We start from the raw sequence: 24,959 nt of genomic DNA, 5'->3' as shown, positions 1-24,959 counted from the left end.
CAGTAGATTTAAGTTAGCTTAAGATGGGATAGGCTATATAAGAGAACGAGTTGTGATGAATTGGAAGAAATCCATTGAGAAGCTATAAGAAAATGGTTTGGCCAAAAAAGTATTTTGAAAGAGGATATGAACAAAAACGTAGGCTTTAGGGACAACAGGTTTAGGTAGGATTTTCTTGGAAATAAATGATGAGGTAAGATAATGGAAAATAAATAATGAGGTAAGAAATATGTGAACATATAAACACAGAAAGCATGAATGTATAGGAATTTTTTTTTGTGGAAAAAAATGTTGAAATAATACGAAAGATCTATGGAATGAGGTTTTGGGTTGGACTGCAGTACCAAATGTTACACTGAAAACAAACCCTGCCCTTTCCCCTTGTGTTATCCCACTATGTGTCGGTGTACCCTTGGGTATTTGTGTTTTTCCTGTCTTTATGTGTTTAGCTGACGAGATTATGCTGTAGAATTTTTCTAATACTATGTTATTAACTTTGTAAAGATGTTTAGACATTATTTATTCTGTTTTGTTTTAATGCTCATGTGTGAAGTTGATGTTTCAAAAGTTATTCTGACCTTTTATGTACTTACTTATGTCATAATTCCTGTAACACTGATGTATATGTTTATTTCTATTCTTTTGTAAAGCCCCTATTACTACAAATGTTATCTGTATTGTTATGTTCTTTAATGATGTATTTTGTACCTTTGTTATTGTATTCTTATGTTATAAAATTGTAATTGACACCAGTTCATCAAATTAAGTAACTTGTAAGTTACATTTCACTGCACACGTTTCTGTTGGTCATAGTATATGCACAATATGTGAGAAGTTGGGACTGTTAGTGCTTGCACATGTGTTAATAATTCAGCAAGGGACTGGTTAACAGCATTGCTGGTTCTAAGGACAATTCCAAAAACTTTGTGAGTGCACAAGTGGTGGTTTATGGACTTGCTATATTCTCTGCAAGACTCTTCGATGGTGATTGTGCACCTGCACAGTCGCAACAGATGGCTGCTGGCCGTCTCTACAAGGACTACAGTGGGTTGGAATCTTTGATGGCCCACCAATACCATTATTTCTACAAGGAATGCAGTGGGTCTGCACCTCTGGTGGCCCACCAATGCCGTAATCTCTAACAGGACTACAGTGGTCTGCTCTGTGATGACCTACCTACCAATATTCTTCAGAACTTCGACTGACTCTGCGGTGGGTTTGCTCTGTTGTGGCCCATTACCTGTCAGCATGTCAACAGTCAGCACTGTCTTTCCGTTCGAAGGACAACACTACTTCTTCAACGCTGCATGGAAATCCACTACTTCCGTGTGCATTTTCTTTATTGATGTATATATTATGACTTTTGAACACTATTAAGGTAAATACATTGTTTGTTCTCTATCAAAATCTTTTATTTGCTAACTATGCCTTTCAGTAGTTAGTACCTTCAGTAGTTTGAATCTTTTATTTGATTTAATTTAGTCAGGGCCATTCTCTTGTAGGGATTATTGAAACTCAGATTGCGTTGCGCTAAAAAATATTGTGTGTCAGTTTAAGCACAGTCATGTATAATTTTTCTAAGGGGACGTTTCATGTGTTGTACCTAACGGAGGTGCCTTATCAGAAATAAAAGTCAGAATTACGTAAATATTCGAACAGTAACGAACAATATTTTGCCTGTCTACACTGTTTAAAGAACGAAGAAAAAGGTAGCCAGCCTAATTAGGCAAGAGAATGATTAACATTCTTGTTTAAGAAAATAGGTATGAGGAACTCCAACGGACAAACACAACCTATATTTTGCCACACGCGAGTGCAATGAAGTCTGACACCTGCATATGTTCACGGTTAAGATTGGAAGCTGACAGAACAGGACAGACCATTTGCATAAATATAACTGATAACGGAACACACTATTACTTTCAGGGCTTATTGAAACCGAATAAGTTTTACATTACTATTAAAATTCACTGCAGAATCATAAATTGGTCATAGGTTAAGTATTATTTTTCAAACACTTTCCTAGTTGACATAAAATTATAAATGTAGTTCACTGCAAAATTATGAACTGGTCACAGGTTAAGTCTCTCTCAGTTAAATACTTTACTATTTAAAATGAAAGTTAATTGGAATTCATTAACAGGTTACTCCTCACTGTATTTTGAATTAAGAAATTATTGTTTTCATAAATAGTGGTCTTCCTATTTAATTGTTATTTATCATGAGCATAAAGGATAACCTGTGGATCCTGTTACACTATTAATATGCACTTTCATTACTCAAAAGAAACAAGTACTTAGCAAGCATGAGTATGTAACTTTCCACTATTGCAGTTTTCCACTTTTACCACAGTGAGACACAATGTTGACAAATTTGCAAGAAACTGACTCACCTTTTAAAATTTACTACAGGCAGCACTATGATCATTAACTAAGCAAAACTCTATAAGCCTCAGTTTTAAGAACTTTTAATCTTTAAAAGAAACAGCAAATTGTCTTTATTACCACAGCCTTCTACTTTCTAGCAAATGATTAAATAGGTGACTTTGAAACTCCACAAAACTTTAATTTGGACTGTTTCCATCACTGGGAGGCTTTCACAAAGCTACATTTACCACCTCCCACAATTTCACTAAATCCACAGTAAATCTGAATACTCCCTTCTTACCAAAGATCTAAAAACATTATTTAATTAACTATTTGGCTTTGAGGCTTTCATTTTTTCCACAAACTAGGACACTCGGTAATCATAGTTCAAATGGAGAGGAACCTGAGAGGTGTTGTGATAGGGAGAAAATCAAGGTAGGTACATAAATTCAGTTATAAGTTACCTTATATTTGTGCACACTAAAACATCCAATGAGCTGATCCTTCACTGTACATTACTATAGTGCTCCACTACAGTGATTGCCCAATGTGGTGGCGATTGCATGTTGGTAGGTGGATTTGCAGGTAGAATTGCCGGACTCTGTCACTTCTTGGTGGTGATGATAGACATCAATTCCAGAATAGCTCCGGCTCTTTATTCATCCATCCGACGCATTGGATAGTGCCAGGAAAATCCTCTCTCAGAATCAACACAATATACAACTTTCACATGGGCAGTTCACAGTTTGGTAGCTCGTCCCCGACTGACTCTTGTTCCACCTTTTCTACCTAGGCCAACCACAATTTGCGCGCGCTACTAAGTTCCTTTCCCGAGGGGAACCACACTACCTCTTACACACAGAATAACTAAGAATCCTAAGTGAAGGTCAGCAGTTTACATAACAGCAAATAATCATTTTAAACAAAACATATCATTTGCACATATAGGTAGTTCTAAACAAAATTATTTAAACAAATTCCAAATATATATTGTAAGTTTCGTCTCCCTCCAACTGGGACAAAGAATTTAAATGACAGATACACTACATTGCATAGAATCAAATCATGACATCAAAGTTTTAACAAAGAAAGGAGTATACAATTTTGTGTTATCCATTCAAACACATTTACAGAAAGCCCAACTATGTAACCTTAAACAGAACAAAAAAAATTAATAAATCAGTAAAGTATTAGAGCTATGGTGTTACAAAGTGACTTATGAAATATATGGGTTATTGTTAGGATTCCTTCTCAGTCAGGGCCATTCTTTTGTGTTAACTAATAGTCAGATTGCGCTATCCTTGTATATTGTGGGTCAGTAATGAACGGAATAAGTTTGAGCTGTATTTGCCAAGGAAAATTCTGTAGGTCAGTGTTGAAGCGATATAGACAAGCAGAGTGACAGTACGTTCAATTGCACTCAGCAGTTTTAGAAGGCTCAGTTGCATTAGGCAATTTAAGTAAAAACGTAGAAGTTTCACCTTCTCTGTTGTTTCAACTTAAGTAGAAATATATTTAAAAGTTTCAAGCTTTCTGTAGACGACTGGAAGACCTCTGGAGACATCCTCCCGCAGTTTCATTCATTTCCACCTAATAATTAATATGTTACGTTACTTTTTCCATATCGTCCTTAAGTTTTGCAGAGCAGTGTTGTTATCGATGTAGAATGGAGAGGACTGGAACTTGTGTCAACGTTATGTGAAACCAATGAGTAGATAACCTGGAGATTTTCCAGTCAGGAAATGAGCCATTGTTTTACCACGATTACCAACATACGGTCTTTAGCACCGTCGAACGAGTTCAGGCTTTCTTTAACCGGGAGATGTAGCTGTCACAAACTATTACTGGGGGCCAGAAGTAAAAATTAGCTACCCTTCATAGTGTAAACTCTGCTTGTGCTTTCGCAGGCTGTAAACGATCACGTTAAGAGTGGCAGAGAAGGCGCTAGTCCACGGCTGCTTCATCAGTTGCAATAAGTAGGAGAGACTCTTGTACCTCTGAAAACTTCCCGGACTTCCGCTCAGGCTTACATTGTAATGTTGTTGTTGTGCTCTTCAGTCCGAAGACTGGTTTGATGCAGCTCTCCATGCTGCTCTATCCTGTGCTAGCCTCTTCATATCCGAATAACCACTGCAGCCTACATGCTTCTGAATCTGCATACTTTATTCATCTCTTGGTCTCCCTCCACGACTTTACCCCCATCCACGTCTCTGCAGTACTAAATTAGTGATTTCTGTTCAGTACCTCCTCATTAATTACTTGATCGACCCACCTACTCTTCAACTTCTTCTGTGGAATCACATTTCAAAAACTTCTATTCTCTTTTTATCTAAACTATTTATCGTCCATGTTTTACTTCCATACATCGCTACAATGCAGGCAAATACCTTCAGGAAAGACTTCCTAACCCTTAAATCTGTTTTCGATGTTAACAAATTTCTCTTCTTCGGAAATGCTTTTCATGCCATTTCATATCCTCTCTATTTTGGCCACCGTCAGTTATTTCGCTGCCAAGTAGCAGAACTCATCTACTACTTTAAGGTCTCGTTTCCTAATCTGATTTCCTTAGCATCGCCCGATTTAAATCGACAGCATTCCATTATCTCTTTTTTTTATGTTCATCTTATATCCTCCTTTGAAGACAGTGTCCATTCCATTCAGCTGCTCTTTCGAGTCCTTTGCTGTCTCTGACAGAATTACAAAGTCATCGGCAAATCTCAAAGTTTTTATTTCCTCTCCCTGAACTTTAATTCCTGTTCCAAATTTTTCTTTTCTTTTCTTTACTGTTAGTTCAATGTACGTATTGAATAATATCAGGGATAGTTTACAAGCTCTCTCACTCCATATTCAACCACTTGTTCCCTTTAACCTTGTACAGAAAGTGTAAAATGTTTTTTATTAGAGTTTGAAATATACATCGGCATACATTTTCCACAAGCCATGACGGCGGAGGGTATCTAGTACCAACACTAGTCATTAACATTCAATTCATTTGTGCTGCAGTCTTCTTCTCAAATTACCAAATTTGCTCCGGAAAATTAAGGTTTTTACTAATGCGGAAAACTGTTCCAAGGTACAACATGGTTATGTACCTAGGAACAAATATTCTATTCAAATTCAAAATTGTTGCGATCGGGAAAATCTTGTCAATACCGTATTTCATCGTCTGTGTCGCCTAACTGTCGTACTATTACTCTACTACAGACCAAGAACACTAGCCAAGACCGAATTTGTAACGAGGATGAACTAAATGTTTGTTAACTTCATCGACCACGCTGATAACGGAAACAACAGTGAAAAACTCGAATTATCTCTCGTTGCCAAGTTTAATTGGGTTCATTTAATTATAATCATATTTTAATAGCATTCAGTGTCAGTCCCTTCCCATACAGGCTTTGAAACCCAGCTGATCGCAGACAGAGTGATGAAGTTGCAGACAACAATAGCTACGTGTATTCGGTCGCTATTTTTAGCCACGGTGCGTAGCAACACGGGGAAGAGGAAGCAAAGAGTGCTGTATGTTTCCTTTTAAGCGTAGTTTCAGTCTGTTACAAGCTGGGTTCTGCTCGTTACCTGGAAGAACGTGTTACTGAAGTGTAGTCAGTGACTGTGGTCTTTGTAATTCCTGTGATTCAACATGCCTCGCAAGTGCGTGAACAGTGCCGACAATTTTTGCTACATTTGCGGACAGGCTACACTGAAATCACAAAGGAGACCAATAACGTCATGTATTAGGAAGGCGTCGAGACCCTACTTTGTCTCTGTAATTGGGGACCAGGACAAGCTCTGGGCTCCTCATGTGTGTTGCATATCTCGTGTCTCGAGTCTACGTTCGTGGCTGAATCGCAAAAGATCTCCCATGTTCTTTACTGTATCCATGATCTAGTGAAAATCATAAAACCATGAGAGTAACTGTCACTTTTGTATGACAACTCTATTAACCAATTGTATTTCCAAGAAGAAAAGTCCTCCTTGACATACCCTAACGTACCGCCGGCCATGCGCCCAGTGCCTCACGGGGATGGACTGTGTGATCTTGTGATGAGAGCGCTAGTGAAACTAGTGCATCGCCGTCATTATTGAAAACCCAGTTCTTCAAAAGATCTTGATTTTGTGTGTAACAACGATTGGACAGAAATTAACCAAATAATACAGTCTGACCTTAATGACCCAGTGAGAGATCTGGAATTGCCGAAAGGTATAAAGCTGTCCTATATGGCGACAAGGCTACAACAATTCAACAGTCATGATGCGACTGGTAAATGTAACTTCATTCCTTAACCGCCACATGCCATTCCTTCCTTTTTCGAAAGTGAAAAGAACTTAGTATTTTGTAGTGATGTACTGACTATTAAAGTGATCACTGGATGTTGTTCATCGACTCCTCCAAAGTAAGTCTCAAGTTTGTGCTACTGCAATGTGTTAACATCGATTCGGATTGGGTACCCTCCTTACTTGAAAGAAATATGTGATAACATGATACGACTGTTATTGCGACTGAACTGTGAGAAGTATAAGGGACAGATTTCCAGCGATCTTAAAGTCGTAGGGATATAACTTAGACTACAGCACAGCTACGCCAAATTTTGTCGCTTTTTGTGCATCTGGGATAGCCGCGCCAATGCACTTCATTACAAAAAGATAGATTGGCCTAAGCGTCAATCACCTGAATCAGGATCTCACAGTGTTATGCACGAAACACTTGTCGAATCCATGAAGATAATACTCCTTGCCCTTCATATAAAATTGGGCATAATGAAAAACTTCGTTAAGGCCATGGACAAAACAGGGGAAGCATTTATCTAGTTTCGGAAGAAATTTCATGTTTCAGTGAGGCGAAAATAAAAGAGGAGATTTTCGTTTGTCGCCAGATAAGCAAACTGTACAAAGATGAGCATTTCGACACCATCCTGACATGATGAAAAGCTACCTTGGGATGTCTTTGTTCAAGTGTAAAAAAATAGGAAATAGGGGGCAGAAAACTATAAGGATCTTGAGGCAAATCTTTTGCACTACTACATGTCCTTACACTTACATTTCCTAGAGTCGCACTAGGAGTTCTTCTCCTGAAAACTGTGGTGCTGGAAACAAGGAGCATGGAGAACGCTTCCACCAGCAAATTTCGGAACTGGAATTGAGCCACCTCAGTATATGGAGTGCATCAATGTTAGCCGCTAGTTGCTGGATGCTGATCAGGGAATCACCAGCGGAAGACTACAAACGCGACGCAAAGCGGCTGCGCCGTTAGGGACCTTCCTACGAGGGATAACACCAAGGTTTTAGGCAATATCGTTAAATTAGCGAGACTTCAAAATGAGAGCTAATCTTGCATTATCATTAAGGGTTTCTGTATGAGCACATCCGAAAATATAAAGATTAGCTGTTCTGATGGCAATTACAGGGAAAAAGAAAAAAAATTGTTGGTTAGTGTAATCAGTAAGTGAAATCAAACCAAGCAAAGTATTATCGAAATGAATTTTTATAAGAACAAAACATTTTCAAATAACAGCTGTAGGCAACTAATACCAATTTCTATTTTCAAGACAGGGAAAAATGTTAAGACATTAATAAAACTCAGTCTATTAAGAAACATCGCGTGTTCCACGGTAGAAGGCCTTCCATTTCAAAGTGCGAGATGGTGCAGCACTGACGAAGTATGGTTTGACCGTCCACACGCTATGTAACTAGTTCTAAAAATATACAGAAATGTACGAAACATAAAACTGTGTCACTGACGAATTAACAGTGTTCTCCAAATAGCTCCAACATATTTTCAGCACTTAATTAAGTAGAATTCGTAATATGAGGACGAGCTCAAACTAAAGCCTTCGAATTTTTTATGTGAAAACTTTTTAAGTCTCTTTAATAAAATAAACGTTATTAACATTCTGATCTCTATTCTTCATGTCTACATATTTATTTCTCAAAGTAGGCAACGAAGTCCGTTTTGATAACACCGTCACTGTAGAATGTTTGACTTTGTTGACGGAACTACCACCTCACCTCTGCTTCTACCGCGTTATCAAAGGTGTTCTCTATGTTCTGAAAGTAGGTGAAAGTCGGATGTGGCCAAGTCGAGACTGTATGCAGGATGGTCGACGACGGTGAAATCAAGCTGTCGGATTGGTGCAGATGTCGCATCGCTCGTGTGTGCTTCGGCATTGTCACTCTGAAGGAGAAGGTGCTCCATGTGCGGATCGAACTCTTCACATTCGAAACTCGATTACAGCACGCTGTTTCTCACGCAGCGACACAGCTATGTTGTACACCGGTATGTTATACTTACAAGTCGGAGCCCTCTACCGGCAGAAGGCTGCGAATAAGCAGACATGAAGAATAAAGACATAAAGGTTTAAGAGTCTTCACATAAAAAATTCGGAGGCATTACTTTTCAGCACCACCTCGTATTCACAAACGTTGCACAAAACACAACGTCATATCTCACGACAACAAAACAGTATAAAACGCCGGAACCTATCAGTGGCGGCTTGTAGCGTGCACTCCTCAATGCGATTCTAAAATCGATCAATACAGTGAAACAGCGACCGGGAAACATCACGTGTTCCTAGGTACACTGTCCTGTTGGTACAACACCCTCCCTTACTGTAATTGCTGTTCACCATATCCACTTTGTAGACAACGATGTACAGGGAGCTCATATGATAACCTCAGCTCACGGAATAAAATTTGTTGTACAGGAGTAGGTCAGAAATACACAGTTATGGAGCTACCAATCGTCCTGCCCTCCTCCGCACATGTTCAGCGTCACCTGTTGGACGGGTTTGGAACGGGTCTCACATACTTGAAAAATATTCTAGTACAGGTCAGGCGAGCGGTTTGTATGCAGTCTCCGCTGTTGACAGACTGCATTCTTATGATTTCCTTCCAATGACCCCAAAGTCCGCAACCTGCTTTACCTACGACTGAGGCTATGTCATTGTCCCATTTTATAAACGCTCAAACGATAACACATTTGTTAATGAGAATGCGAGATTAACTTTCTCTGTAAAGTTATCATAACTTTACGTTTTTGCCTATATAGGCTTGTGCATATATTTACGTTGGTGCTGTCCCTCGGGGAAGGTCGCTACAGGCGCAACCGCTTCGCCGGGCGTCTGTAGTTTTTCTGCTGCTCATTCCCTGATTAGTATCGCCAGATACGTCTATTATAAGGTGGAAACGTTGTGGTGTACGAGGTTGCTTGTAATCTCAAACGTCGGTGCATACAAGGCCTTGCATATGTTTAATATTGAGACATTTTCCGTCAGTTGTGGTAGCGTGTATTGAACCATGACCTGCGTGTCTTTGAAGAACCAGGACTGTAGGGTAATTTTCAGTTCGGTTTCCCAGAAAATTCTTCCAGCAGCGGTAATAGCACAGTTTCGAGTCGTATTGTTAACCAGGGGCACACAGCATTCCTTGTTACAAAGAATCAATGTTTTCTTTGATATACAAAGTAGTAGTTCTGTTATCAGCTTAAAATCTGTCGCAATAGTGTGTCCTAGAAAAACTTTCAGGGTGTATGTCAGACGCCGAGGATAACGCCCACGGACTGGTACTGGAGGAACGGTGGCGCATGGAGCGTACGCAAGGTGGGCGCACAGCTGCCGGCTTTGTATAAGTATGTGTGAAACTCTCCCAACTGGCGCGGCGCGAAGATGCGATGTCCTGGTGGGCATGGCTCCGTGTACGCCTGTAGTCCGTAGACGGTGCGATCAGAGGTTTTTTTCGCCAGATGTCTGTTGTGGTGAGTGCTTTAAGCGAGCTTTTTTCCCGCACAAATTTCAGTATTTCTCACAGTCAGTTTGTCGAGGTATTGCTCGCCAAATATGAAAATGAGCTGTAGGGATCAATCGAACGTGCCTCAATATTTCCAGGGAACCAATGAGTTGTGGGATAGATGTAATAAGGATTCTGAACCAATTTCACCACTATCCACCAACAGTATGTGAGGTGATGTGATATCAGTGGAGGAACAACGATTGAGCTATTTCCCAACAATTTTTCGTGTATCAAAAGTGGCACATGTTTTCTGGGAGGCGCGATGGAGGGGTGGGGAGGGAGGAAGGCTCAGTGATTTCCCAGAGGGGGTAAATTGGCTCAGAATTAAATTTGGAGATGAAGGATGGAAGTAGGGGAATGGATGGGAAGTGTGTAAATAAATGATCAAATTAATTAATTAGACCATTAATCCGATTTCAAAAGTTTGCTCTTACTGGTGAGGGTAGGAGGAGGGTTGGGGATTTTTCGGGGGTGGGGGGAAAGGGACGGCTGGGGGTTTTCCTCAGAAGGATGTATTATCCCCAGGGGGTCATAAATCAACCCCCAGGAGGTCATAAATCAATTATCATATCAATTGGTTAAGGAGAGGGGGGGATAGTTTGCCCTGAATGTATGCTTGTCCCTGAATGTATGCAACCCACACAAACCAAATGCGCTACAACAAGTTTTATCCCAATACTGTCAATATCTTCATCACCTGTCCTACTGTGACATTGCAATGTTGAGTTACCATACTTTGTTAAATTTAGGGCAATTTTGTTTAAGCTTTCAATATCGGAGGTCCGAACAAGAACATTGTGGCAGAGTACTTGATATTAAGCACATGTTTCAGCTGAGATAGCAATAATTGGCAATGAACAGCATCCTTCACATTTCTTTACTGAATAACATGGTCCATCATATAGGTCCTTCCTAAAATGGTACTTAAGAACAATTTTAAGTGTTGGAATATATACACTGAGGGTGTGTTGTTACTTACACCAAGATCAGGCCCATTATTTGCAGTCAGTCTGTCTATTTGCCTGCTTCATATAGTATTTTTCTATAGTTATAAGCTTGGTTAGATTTATGACACCGATTACCAGGCCTAACTTCTAAAATGCCAACTGTTATTACACATGTAAAGTGACTATTGGGGTACATACTTTAGAATTTTGGAGCATTAATTTGGCGAATATGTGTATATGTGGAAATTACATTGCAGATGTATATGACTTCACTTTAATGGATTTGCGTCTTACAGCGTTTTTTTATGTGTTAACTTCAACTAACATGATAAACATTGTACTTTTTGTGTTGTCTACCTATTTTGCAGACACTATAGAATTTTTCAATGTATGAGAGTTGGGAAATAATTAATTTACGATTCTGTTGTGTTTTATCACCACAGGTGTAACTGCTAACCGATGGTATTGTACACAGCCTTCCTTCAGGAGTCATGCGTCTTTTGTAATAATAGCAACAACTGGCAATCAATAGCGCTGTTTATATTGTTTCTACTGAATAACACGATGCATTACCTTTGTCCCTCGTAAAATTCTGCTTGAGAACAATTTCGTTTCAGGAGTATTTAATTTTATAGTGTATTCCGAGCAGGCCTAATTAGTTACATTCAGTCTGCCTGTTTACAGGCACAGGGGAGTATTTTTTAGCTAACACGTATTTTTCTACACTTATAAGCCTGGTCAGGTTAGCTTTGCGATATTGAAATATTAGGCCTAAATTCTTAAATACCAACCGTTATTAAGCTTTAAAATCTAGCGCTGGGGGTGCATACTTTAGAATTTTGAGCAATAATTCGGCGAAAATGTGAACATGTGGATATTACCTCGCACTTTCTTTTACACTGCAGAAATATGTTCCTAATATTGTGACATATCTTCGTGACTGCTCATTAGTTGAGTCATACAGCGTTTTTTTCCTGTATTAACCTCAACTAAGCTCTGGCCATTAGGCGCAAACATTGCACTTTGTTCGCTGCCGACGTATTTTGTAGATATTCTGGATTATTGCAACATGTTAGCTGTGGAAAATAATTTACGAATCTGTTGTGTTTTTCACTGTAGAATCATCTGTTGGTAACTACTTATTTATGGTACAACAAACGACCTAAGGACAATTTTAATAGTGGCGCCTTATATTTGTGTGGTATAGATATCGAATTAAGGTCGATTTTTCAGTGCAGCAATCTGCTGCTGACAGTAGGAACTGGGATGTGAAACAGGACTTCATTTTTATTTCTCGTTCTCATAGTTTTTTGTATAGCACACTGACGGAAAAATAATCGCAACCCCAAAACATAATTATAAAATTTTGGGAATGTATTTGTCTAGGTAACATATTTAAGTGACTAACGTTGCAACACCACAGGTTAGTGTAAGCACGAAATAAGCCACTACCACTAGAATGCTGAATTCAAGCATTCAAATATGCGTGCATTGCGTTGCACAGAGGTACAGGATGTCAGTTTTTGGGATAGAGTTCCATACTTCTTGCACTAGATTGCTCAATGCAGGGATGATTAAGGCCTTTTGTGGGTGACTCTGGAGTTATCTCTGATGATGACCCGTATGTGATCGAGTAGGCCAAGGCAATGTGTCGACAGTCTGTAGAGCATGTTGGGTTAGAACAGCAGTATGCGGGCGAGCGTTATCCTGTTGGAAAAGATCCCTGGAGTGCTGTTCATGAGTTACACCACAAATGCCGAATCACCAGACTGACGCACAAATTTGCAGTCAGGGTGGGTGCTTTAACCAAGAGAGTGCTCCCGCTGTCATACGAAATCGTACCCCAGACCATAACTCCAGGTGTAGGTCCAATGTGAATAGCACTCAGAAAGGTTGGTCGCAAGCCCTTAACCGACACACAGGCGTCACTGGCAGTGCTTGTACTGTACGCCTGACCTAAGACGGCCAACCATACCCCACCCAGTAGCGGGGGGTCAAGGAATTCGCATCTGAAACCGTCAAAGAATCACATCACTTGAGCCTCTGGTTTAGACCTCCCACTGCTTCAGACTAGATGACAGTGATCGACCATGGGTACGATCCTGCAAATAGTGAACTTTGCCTGCACCCCACGTGCGATGCCAGTTACCTTGTGGAAAATAAACCAAACACACTCTGTAACCTATCTGATCTCGCTACTGCACAAAAGTCGTATGTATCGGAGTTTCTCCGTGCGGCGAAGGAAGTATGTAGCAAAAATATAAAATTCTGTCTTCACGATATTGGGCTAAAGCCTCTAACCGAAAATAAATAAGTCGAGTTTGTTGCTGGTAAGATACCGATCAGCGAAATTAATCGCTGTATTTCACAAGAAATACTCATTTGCTATCGATATTTTAGCGGAGGCTTAATAGCGTACCAAGTGCAAACAGCAGATAGCAGGAAAAATAACTAAATATCTGAAGAATATTGTTAATATGTACCACATCACAAGCTAGGCGGCTCGAAATATCCTTGATAATACGTCACTACCAAATTCCATCCATATCTGTGACCAATTTTCGTGAAATAGATTTTTATTTTCCTTACTTGGCTGACAGACACCAAGCTATACTGCTTTCTGAAAGTCCTCAATTAAACGCAATGTGGTCAGATTCGCAATTTATTACTCACATCAATAGACAACTCTCCCAGTTATTTTCCTTCCCTTAAAAATGTAATGGAATTCGAATCTGGGATCTCTTGCTTACTAGACAGTTGCATTAACCACTGCGCCACCCACACACAGTGTTTATCACTAATGTGCAGACTATCTCGGCACACTTCGCTGCCAACTCCCACTTCCACTTCGCGCCACCTGTATGCAGTCCCTGTGTGTGTCCCTCATGCTCGCTAATTTTAGATTCCTGCTGGACGTCGAACGCAAACGTGCACCTGCTCTGAAGGCTGTGCATTCATGGGCCATTGAGGCGAATCGATTATGTGAATGTTTGATGTCTGTTCTTTCTGACATGTCCAAAATAACAGACACACTTACTGCCGCCTAGACTATACAGAATTTTGGTTACAATATCTCGAAACTTTCCATCAATTCTCAATGCAGTTTCCTTTTACAATCTCCAAACAAAATCTGTTTTCGTGTCTATAAGCTCGGAAACAAACCTGTCATTATTTGACAGAAGTCCAGAACTACAACCCAAAATTTTAATGCTCGAAAATTAAAAATAGTACTCTTTCAGGTACTGAAAGCTCAGATATACACAGAAGAGCCAAAGAAACTGGTACACCTGCCTAATATCGTGTAGGGCCCCCGCGAGCACACAGAAGTGCTGCAACATGGCGTGGCATGCATTCGACTAATGTCTGAAGTAGCGCTGGAAGGAACTGACACCATGAATCCTGCAGGTCTATCTATAAATCCGTACGAGTGCGACGGAGTGGAGACCTCTTCTGAACAGCACGTTGCAGGACATTCATGTCTGTGGTGTTTGGAGGTCAGCCGAAATGTTTAAACTCAGAACAGTGGTCCTGGAGCCACTCTGTAGCAATTCTAGACGTGTGTCCTGCTGAAATTGTCCAAGTCCGGGAGGTAGCGTTGCTCACGTCCGTAGGTTTAACCTTAAAATACCCTACACGTACCTCCTGGGTGGTGCTAATTGAGCAACAGTGATTACAGGCAGCCAGACTATCCATAGGATCTCCTGGCAATGACATATCATCTAATAGCAGAAACAGTTCTTCTCAGAGCTCATTAACAAGAAACATTGGACCAACTATCAGATCCTTCAACTTAATATCGAAAGCATTAGCAAGGCACAGTGTGACTACCTGTCAAAATTTTTGCTGGACAACAATATCGATGTCGTCGCCATTTAGGAAACTCGTGTTTCCGGCGAAGAAATATTCCGAAGCCGAGGTCGAATTCGTGGATATTCTGCACTTGGTGTAACTTACCACGAGGTGTATGGAATTGCTACGTATGTCCGTAACAACATAAACGAAGCTTCACTGATTTCTGCAAGTGTGGAGGCAGATATACATACAGTTGTCATACAATTGCACGGCATTACTATTACAAATGTTTACAAACCACCCAAAACAACATGGCCCGATTTTGTCCTACACACAGCTGAACGTCCTGCAATTTACATAGGAGCCTTCGATAGCCACCACGAACTTTGGAAGTACTCTTAAAATGATGAAAATGGGAGCATGCTTGCAGAATGGGTCGAAGAGAATAATCTCATGTCAGCTGCTTAGGACAAGGATTCAAATCCTGACTTATGCTTTGTTAGCTGCAGCGAAACTGGCTTTCCCATCAACACCACAAGGAAAGTGATAGATGCCTTTCCTCACAGCCAACACAGACCTGTAATAATACAAATTGGCTGCACGATTCCTGTCATACAATCACCTCCACACGATCGATGGAATTTCCAGAAAGCTGACTGAATGAAATTTTTAACGGAACTTGATAAGACCATTCGATGGATACCTCCATCACATAATAACTATCAACGCTTCATTGGTGCAGTAACAGCAACAGCTAAAAAGTGTATGCCAAGAGGATACCGAAAAGAATATGTTCCAGGATGGAATGATGAAAGTGAAACACTGTACCAACACTTCCACCAAAGTGGTGACCCAGAGATAGCTACGGAACTATTGTCCAGCTTGGACATGTCTCGGAGGCAGAAATGGGCAGAAACAGTCGAAAATATGGACTTTACCGACTCGAGCAGGAAAGCATGGAGTCTTCTGAGAAAACTGGGAGGAAGTGCACCAGCATGCAGAAAAAATTCCGAAGTAACACCAGACCAAATTGCTTCCCACATCATTACTACCTCAAGAGTACTTCCTGACAAGAAACATACAAGACATATCAGACGACAGCTTCGTGACCTGAAAAAGAAGGCATCTCCCTCGTCTGAGTATACTCATCCCTTCACAGTTTCAGACATTGACTCTGGACTGAAGGACCTCAAACCTCTTAAGGCACCTGGATTCGATGGCATCCATCCAGAATCCCTGATCCATATGGGAGGAAAAGCTAAGAAATGGCTGGCAGAATTCTTCACTGACATCCTACTGACTGGTCAACTTCCATCGGAGTTTAAGAAGGCGAAGATAATATCTGTTCTGAAACCTGGCAAACCCAGCAACAAGGTAGAAAACTATCGCCCCATTTCCCTACTCAGCTGCTGCTACAAGCCTTTTGAAAGGCTAATATATAACAGAATAAGTAGCACTATTCTGTAGTAGAGAATGTTCCAATTGATCAGGCAGGCTTGAGACCAGGGCGTAGCTGCTGCAACCAAGTATTGTCTCTCACATCCTTTATAGAGTCAGGATACCAAATGAAGCAGAAAACATCTGTGGCATTTGTTGATCTAAGTGCCGCCTTCGACACTGTGTGGAGGGAAGGCTTTATCATTAAATTTCTCCGCATCATACCCTGCAGAACAATGGCTTGACTGATTAACAGCATGCTAAGTGATCGGAAGTTCCAGGTAATCAGTGGAAGCAACATAAGTAAGGAGAGGAAGCTGAACAACGGATTGCTTCAAGGATCAGTTCTCTCACCCTTACTGTTCAACCTATATCTATCTGATCTACCTGACACTTCGTCCAGAAAATACTGCTATGCAGATGACCTGGCTCTAGGCGTAAAACACCAGGAAATGAAGACAACAGAAGAGATTCTAGCCAATGACCTGTCTGCATTAGATAATTACTTCAAAATCTGGAGACTCCAACCCAGTGTGGGTAAAACAGAAGTGTGCTGCTTCCATCTAAATAACCGGTTGGCGAGCGTAAAACTGGAAGTAAGTTTCAGAGGCAGAATTCTTCGTCATAATTGGAACCCAAAATATCTTGGTGTCATCCTGGATCGTACACTATACTTCAAACAACACCTTCTTAACTTAGCTCAAAAGCTGAGGACTCGAAACAACGTCCTCCATAAGCTATGCAGAACTACCTGGGGATCTTCAGCAACCACCCTGCGATCTTCAGCTCTGGGTTTGGTGTACTCATGTGCTGAGTATTGTGCACCTGTTTGGATGAACAGTCATCATACAAGGCTTGTTGATACCCAGCTGAATACGACAATGCGCATAATATCTGGCGCAATCAGATCTACTCCAGTTTATTGGCTTCCACTGTTAACCGGTATAATGCCCCCTGATCTACGCAGTTGTACTGCCCTAATGAGAGAATTCTACAAGATCTCCAGGAATTCTAACCTACCCGTGCATAGCGACCTGCCACTTTTAAATCGCAAGAGACTGAAATTACGCCATCCAATTCTGTGCGATGCTGCTGACATGGTTGCTAAGAATTTCAAACCTCTTGAAGAATGGAAAGGTCGGTGGGAAGCAGTGACAGATGTGCACCTGCATAACATGTTCTCAGGTGCTAAACTTCCAAGTGGATTCGACTTACCACGCAAGACCTGGACTACTCTCAACAGAATCCGTACCGGCCATGGCAGATGCAGGGACGCTCTCTTTAAGTGGAAGAAGCTGCCTGATCCAGCTTGTGACTGCGGGGCACCATACCAGACTGTTCACCACATTGTCAGTGAATGCAGGATTCGAGCCTATCACGGCGCCAAAGAGGACTTCCTGCTAGCAACTTCAGATGCAGTGCGCTGGATTGAAGGACTGGATATTCAGCTGTAAAGACAAACTTAAGTTTCTTGTGTGTCAATATGTACATATGTATAGGTCATTTAATTTCATGATATGTCTGTATTAGCCATACGCTAAATAAATAAATAATTAATTAATGTCCAAGTCCGTCGTAATGCACAATGGACTTGAATAGATGCAAGTGCTCAGACTGGATACTTACGTTCGTGTCACCTGTCAGAGTCGTATCTAGAAGTATCAGAGATCCCATATCGCTCCAGCTGTACACGCCCCTCACCATTACAGTGTCACCACCAGCTTGAACAGACTCCTGCTAACATATATGGTCCATGGTTTCATGAGGTTGTCTCCATACACGTACACGTCCATCTGCTCGATACAATTTGAAACGAGGCTTGTCCGACCAGGTAACATGTTTCCAGTCATCAACTGTCCAATGTTTGTGTTGACGGGCCCAGGTGAGGCGTAAAGCTTTGTGTCGTTCAATCATCAACGGCACACGAGTGGGCCTTCGGTTTCGAAAGCCCATATCGATAACGTTTCGTTGAATGCTTCGCATGTTGGCACTTGTTGATGGCCCAGCACTGAAATCTGCAGCAATTTGCGAAAGGGTTGCACTTCTGTCACGTTGAATGATTCTCTTCAGTTGTCGTTGTTCCCGTTCTTGCAGGATCTTTTTCCGGCCGCAGCGATGTCAGCGACTTGATGTTTTGCCGGATTTCATATTCATGGTACACTCGTGAAATGGTAGTACGGGAAAATCCCCACTTCATCGCTACCTTGGAGATGCTGCGTCCCATCACTCGTGCGCCGACTGTAACAATTTTTTTTTCTTTATTGTTATTTTGAAACCTGTTTACAGGCAGGCCAGCAGCAGCATACTACGCCGCTCTTGGGCCTCAGAGAAACACGAAAGATACAAATGAAGACATTTAGAGAAAAAAATACGGTGGACATATAAACGGAGACAAACACTTCTTAAAATACATGGAGCCGTTCACGGGCGTAGAGTCCAAGATAAAATTTGTTCAGACACTTCGGCACATACATAGACGAAAATCGTCACACGTGAACGTAGGTGCACAAAACGAATAACACTGAACCACTTAAGCACAAAACGACGGCACACACAGAACACGACGCGTTGATCTCTGGCGCGCGAATGTTCACTAACCATGTACGAGTCCGGAGACCTGCCAAGAGAGGAGGAGGGGGGGTGGGAGAGGGAGAAGGGAGAGCAGATGCCACGGGCTGGGGAGATAGGGGGAAGGGAGGAAGGGGGAGGGGAAGCCCGGGGGAAGAGGGGTGGAGGGAGGGGACGGGGGAAAAGGAAAGAGAAGGGAGGGAGGGTGCCTAAAGGAAAGGACACAGGAAGTGGGGGGGAGTATCAAAGTTGATAGGAGGGGTAGATGGAGGGGAGGAGGACATCATCAGGGAGGGGGAGCTGGCGGAAGCCACCTTGGGAGAGGGTAAGGAGGGTGGAGAGATAGAGACTGGGTGGGACATGGGAATACAGGTGCGGCAGCAGGCGGGAGTGGGTGAGATAAGCGGATGAGGAGGATCGAGTTTGCGGGAGGTGTGCTGGATCCGTATCCTTTCAAGGAAAAGGAGGAGGTGGGGGAAGGGAATGAGATCGTACAGGATCCGCATGGTGGAGGGGAGACGGATGCGATAGGCGAGGCGGAGAGCATGGCGTTCAAGGACTTGGAGGGATTTATAAAAGGTAGGGAGGGCGGAGATCCAGGCTGGATGGGCGTAACAAAGGATAGGGCGGGTGAGGGATTTATTGGTGCGGAGGATGGTGGAGGGGTTCAGACCCCACGTACGGCCGGAGAGGAGCTTGAGGAGACGGAGTCGGGAGCGTGCCTTGGCTCGGATTGTCTGGAGATGGGGAGTCCAGGAGAGGCGACGGTCGAGGGTGACGCCAAGGTACTTAAGGGTGGGAGTGAGGGCGATAGGACGGCCATAGATGGTGAGATAGAAATCAAGGAGGCGGAAGGAAGGGGTGGTTTTGCCTACAATGATCACCTGGGTTTTGGAGGGATTGACCTTGAGCAACCACTGGTTGCACTTAGCGGTGAACCGGTCAAGATGGGATTGGAGAAGGTGTTGGGAGCGCTGCAGGGTGGGGGCAAGAGCAAACTGGAGAAGGTGGATGGGGGCTGACAGCGGCGGCATGTCCGCTGTATACAAAAGATATAGGAGGGGGGAGAAGACGGAGCATTGGGGCACACCGGTGGAGGGAAAGAAGGTGTAGGAATTCGTGTTATGGATGGTGACATATGAAGGACGGTGGGAGAGAAAGGAGCCGATCAGACGGACGTAGTTAATGGGAAGGGCGAAGATTTGGAGCTTGAAGAGGAGACCGGAATGCCATACGTGGTCATAAGCTTGTTCGAGGTCCAGGGAGAGGAAGATTGCGGAGCGACGGGAATTAAGCTGGTCGGAAAGGAGATGAGTGAGGTGAAGGAGAAGGTCGTCGGAAGAGAAGGATGGCTGAAAGCCACACTGGGTAACGGGAAGGAGGCGGTGCTGGCGGAGATGCTGGTGGATGCGATGGGTGAGGATAGATTCCAGGACCTTGCTGAAGACCGAGGTAAGGCTGATGGGACGGTAGGAGGAGACGGCGGTTTGCCAGGTTTAAGGAACATGAGGATACGGGAGGTTTTCCACAGGTCGGGGTAGTAACTGGTAGACAGGACTACACTGTAGAGCCTGGCCAGGGTGGAGAGGAAAGAGACAGGAGCTTCACGAAGGTGAAGGTAGGTGACACGATCGTGACCAGGAGCGGTGTTGCATTTTGTGCGGAGTGTAGCAATGAGATCCTGTGTAGTGATAGGGGCATTGAGTTCTGTGTGTGCAATGTTGTCCAAGTACTGGAAACCAGGTGTGAGAGGAGGGACAGAGGTGTCAGTTCGATCGCGGACATCGCGGAATAGGGAGTACTCGAACTGGGGATCATCGGGTATGGAAAATGCATTGGAGAGGTAGGAGGCAAAGTGATTGGCCTTACTAAGGGTGTCAGGGAAGGGGTGATCATCATGTTGAAGAGGATAGTAGGGGGATGGTTTAGTTCCGGTAAGGCGACGGAAGGCTGACCAGAACTTGGACGAGTTGATAGGTAAGGTAGCATTCAAACGGGTGCATGTCTTTCGCCAGTCCTGGCATTTCTTAGCTGCGAGCAAATTAAGAATGTGTCGCTGGAGTTTCCGGTGGCATCGTGGTGTGTGCGGGTCATGTGTGCGGAGGAAGGCACGGTAGAGACGGCGGGATTCACGAAGGAGGAGGACAGCCTGTGGGGGTAAGGTAGGACGGTGGGGGTGGATGGCGACAGTAGGGACGTGGGCCTCCACGGCCTCAGACAAGGTCTACTGGAGAGAGGAAGTGGCATGGGTTACGTCGTCAGTGTGGTGGAAGGTGAAGCGGTGGTTATCGACCTGGGTGGAGAGGGTATCCCGGTATGCATTCCAGTTGGCACAGGAATAGTCATGGACGTACTTAGGGGGAGGGTCAATATGAGGGTCAGGGCGGGGGCGACGACCGTCTGAAACGGTGAGGAGGACAGGGAGATCGTCGCTACCAATAGGCTCCAGGACATCCACCGTGATGTGGCCAAGGAGGTTGGGGGAGGAGAGGATAACATCGGGAGTGGAGTTGGATTTGGGATGGGTGTGCTGGGGGATGGGGATGAGGTCGCCTTGAAGGGAGGAGAGGAACCAATGCCACCGCCGTAACTGGGCGGCGGAACGACTATGGATGTTGAGGTCGGCAGCGATCACGTAGGAGGAGAAGGTATGGTCAATGTGGGAGAGGATTTCGAAGGGAATAGGGGCGTTAGGGTGGACATAGATGGTGGCGCAGGTAACGGTAAGGCCAGGGAAGAAGAGGCTGAGAATCACGTGTTTGGTGGGGTCAGGAAGGAGAGGTTGGAGCCGAATGGGGATCTGGCGGTGGTGACCAATGGCAACTCCACCACGTGCAATCGGGAGGGGATTATCGGAACGGTGAAGGAGGTAGGGCGTAGCGTGGATGGTGTGGTGGAGTTGGAGGAAGCGTTCATTGAGGAGGAAGGCATCCACGCGGTGGGTGGCAACGGTGTGCAGGAAGAGGTTCTTGTTGGTGGGAAGGGAGCGGATGTTGTTGAAAAGGATACGGTGCTGTCGCGCCATGACAGGGATTTAGACGAGAGTATCAAGACGGGAGAAGGTGAAATGGGCCTGGTTGTTGGAGTAGGTGGTGTATATTTTTAGGTGGAAAACGGAATGGGTGGTGAGGGAGATCTGTTGGAGGGTGTGGGGGCGCTGAAATGGATGAACATTCTGAAGGACGATGGTGAGGAATCTGATGATGTCCTCAGCAGTAGGGGGTGGGCGAAGGGCATTGCCGGGAGGGGTGGGGGCGTCCTGAGGGTGGACAGGAACGGTGAGTTCAGGAGTGGTAGGAGGGGGTCGGGCCTTACATTTCTATGAGTAAGTAGGATGAGGGAAGTTACAGGTATTGCAGGAGGGGGGGGGGGACTGGAGATTGGGGCACTGCCATAAGAAGTGGGCTTGTCTACAGTGCGGGCAGGTGGGGGCCTCTCGGCACTCAGATGTCGTGTGTGCATTATACTGCAAGCACCTCTGGCAGCGGAGGGATTGAGAAGGGGAACGGGAGGGGTCAACTTTATAACGTTGGTGAAAAAGGAGGGCACCCTCCTTCAGGAGACGGTCTATGGAGGGGGCATGCTCGGAAAAGACCCGCATAAGGCGGGTGGGGCCGGCAGAGTTGTGGATGCAGCGAACCGCACGCACCTCCAGATGGGGATGTGCTTGAAGCTCCGCCAACACCTCCTCCTCTGTGATCGTCGGACTAAGCCGAGTGATAACGGCGGTGAGGGTCGGCGGGCGATGCGGAGGTTGGGGTTGGCGGGAGGGAGGCGGGGAAGGGGCAGGAGTGAGAGAGGCATGAGGGACAAAGCGGGTGACAGGGATGCGGGAAAGGACATCTGTGTGGAGAGTAGGGCTGGGGGAGGAGATGAGCACCGAATCATGGCGAGGAGTGAGGAGGGAGTTGGGGGCACCAGGAAAATTCTGGCAAAGGAAGAGGGTGAGGTTCCGGGCCTCAAGAAGGGAGGGATCAGGATGGGAGAGGATGTAGCGGTAGGAGGAGGGGGTGGTGGAGGAGGAGGAGGAGGAGGGGGCAGGGACAGACGGGGAGACATCCATGGCATCATGGGCTGGGGAAGGGGGAAAAGGCGGAGCCTTTTTGGGAGTAGAGGAGGCAGGGGTGCCATTGGGGCGTTTGACGGCGGCGGAGGTGTGGGGGATGGGAGTGTCTGGAATGTGGCGGGGAGTGGCAGGTCCCGGTGCTGAAGTCGGGCGCCGGAGGAGATGGTGAGGGCGATGGCGAAGGCGACGGTGAAGACGATGATGATGAAGGCGAAGGGGAGAGTGGAGCATGGGCCATAGCCCTCTGTGCGACCACCCTAGCGGGGGGGCACAGAAACGGAAGGAGCAAAGGGAAAGAGTGGAAATAAGGGATCAGAGGAGGTGCGGGAGGGAGGAACCGGGGATGGGGCGACAAATAGTGAGGGAGATGGGAGAGTGAGGAGTGGGGGGATGGACTATGGGGGAGTGATGCAGCACACCACGTGATAGTGGTGGCGGCGGCGGAGGGGGATGTGTATATGATGGCAGTGGTGGTGGCAGTAGTGGCAGTGGTTGGGGTCGACATTATGAGAAGGGGTAAAGCACAGGACAGGACAAAGAAGGCGATGAGAAACACAGGGTAGAAGGAGACTGGGGCCGAAGCCCCACTCTGCTGCTGCTGGCGGGGGAGGCGACCTGGCTGGCAGGCCAGTGGGGACGCTATTGCTGCTGCTGCTGCTGCTGCTGGACGCTGGCTGGGACTGCAGCTGGACGCTGGCTGCTGGGAGGAGCCGCTGCTGGCTGCTGGCTGGGACGGCTGCTGGACGCTGGCTGCTGGCAGGAACCGCTGCTGGACGCTGGCAGGAACTAAGGCTGGCCGCTGGACGCTGGCTGCAGGCTGCTGGCTGCTGACAGGAACCGCTGCTGGCTGCTGGACGCTGGCTGGGACCGCTACTGGACGCTGGCTGCAAGCTTCTGGCAGAAACCGCTGCTGGCTGCTGCCAGGAACCGCTGCTGGACGCTGGCAGGAACTGCTGCTGGCTGCTGGCAGGAACCGCTTTTGGCTGCTGGCTGGGACCGCTGCTGGACACTGGCAGGAACTGCGGCTGGCCGCTGGACGCTGGCTGCAGGCTGCTGGCTGCTGACAGGAACCGCTGCTGGCTGCTGGACGCTGGCTGGGACCGCTGCTGGACGCTGGCTGCAGACTGCTGGCAGAAACCGCTGCTGGCTGCTGGCAGGAACCGCTGTTGGACGCTGGCAGGAACCGCTGCTGGCTGCTGGCTGGGACCGCTGCTGGACGCTGGCAGGAACTGCGGCTGGCCGCTGGACGCTGGCTGCAGGCAGCTGGCTGCTGACAGGAACCGCTGCTGGCTGCTGGACGCTGGCTGGGACCGCTGCTGGACGCTGGCTGCAGGCTGCTGGCAGAAACCGCTGCTGGCTGCTGGCAGGAACCGCTGCTGGACACTGGCAGGAACCGCTGCTGGCTGCCGGCGGGGACCGCTGCTGGCTGCTGGCTGCTGGCGAGGACCGATGCTGGCTGGACTGCTCCACATTGACGGGCTGGCTGGCACCTGTAACACCTATCGTTTCGATTGGTACCATAATAGCACAATCGAAGGGCGGTATTCAAACGAATTACCGCCGGAGATGGACTGTAACAAAGGTTCAAACTCGCTTAAATCTTGATAACCAGCCATTGTAGCAGCAGTAAGCAATCTAACAACTGCACTAATACTTGTCTTCTATACGCGTTGCCGACCGCAGCTCCGTATTCTGCCTGTTTACATATCTCTGTATTTGAATACGTATACCTATACCAGTTTCCTTGGCGCTTCAGTGTATATTACAATTGTAAGCTGCCGCTTAACACTGTGAAAGTCTCTGGGTCCCTTCAACGTTTACTTTACTCACTCACAGATGTTGTTCAAGTCGACTGTAAACGATTTTTCCTTCATGTTTCCGTCACGTACACACATAGCCACATCCTCCTCTGTGATAGGATCTCTCTCTTGTCCCCTTGTTTGCGCCGTAAAAAACCGAAATGAAACTGATTTAACTACTACTTTCTCTTTACTTAATAGT

At 45.2% G+C, this 24,959-nt stretch overlaps 1 protein-coding gene across 1 annotated transcript; it reads right to left on the bottom strand.

Moving 5' to 3' along the window:
- Positions 1 to 9,891: 9,891 nt before the first annotated feature.
- Positions 9,892 to 24,430, bottom strand: LOC124712107 (skin secretory protein xP2-like). Its single transcript, XM_047242404.1, has 2 exons — positions 23,547 to 24,430; positions 9,892 to 10,105 (listed from the first exon to the last, which is right to left on the bottom strand). The coding sequence occupies exons 1-2, from the start codon at positions 24,428 to 24,430 to the stop codon at positions 9,892 to 9,894; spliced, it is 1,098 nt and encodes a 365-aa protein (XP_047098360.1).
- Between the last annotated feature and the right edge of the window lie 529 nt (positions 24,431 to 24,959).

Source organism: Schistocerca piceifrons, chromosome 8 (genome assembly GCF_021461385.2).
Source record: "Schistocerca piceifrons isolate TAMUIC-IGC-003096 chromosome 8, iqSchPice1.1, whole genome shotgun sequence".
Taxonomy (NCBI): domain Eukaryota; kingdom Metazoa; phylum Arthropoda; class Insecta; order Orthoptera; family Acrididae; genus Schistocerca; species Schistocerca piceifrons.
Note: the sequence above shows the minus strand (reverse complement) of the source record. Positions and strands in the feature narration are given on the sequence as shown.

Bases quoted from the DNA above. Each gene is read 5' to 3' on its own strand.
- LOC124712107 (XM_047242404.1), bottom strand. From the start codon at position 24,430: ATGTGGAGCAGTCCAGCCAGCATCGGTCCTCGCCAGCAGCCAGCAGCC. The intron at 10,106-23,546 runs GTGGGGCTTCGG...TCACCACAACAG, and splicing joins CCCCCGCCAGCAGCAGCAGA to ACATCTGGCGAAAAAAACCT.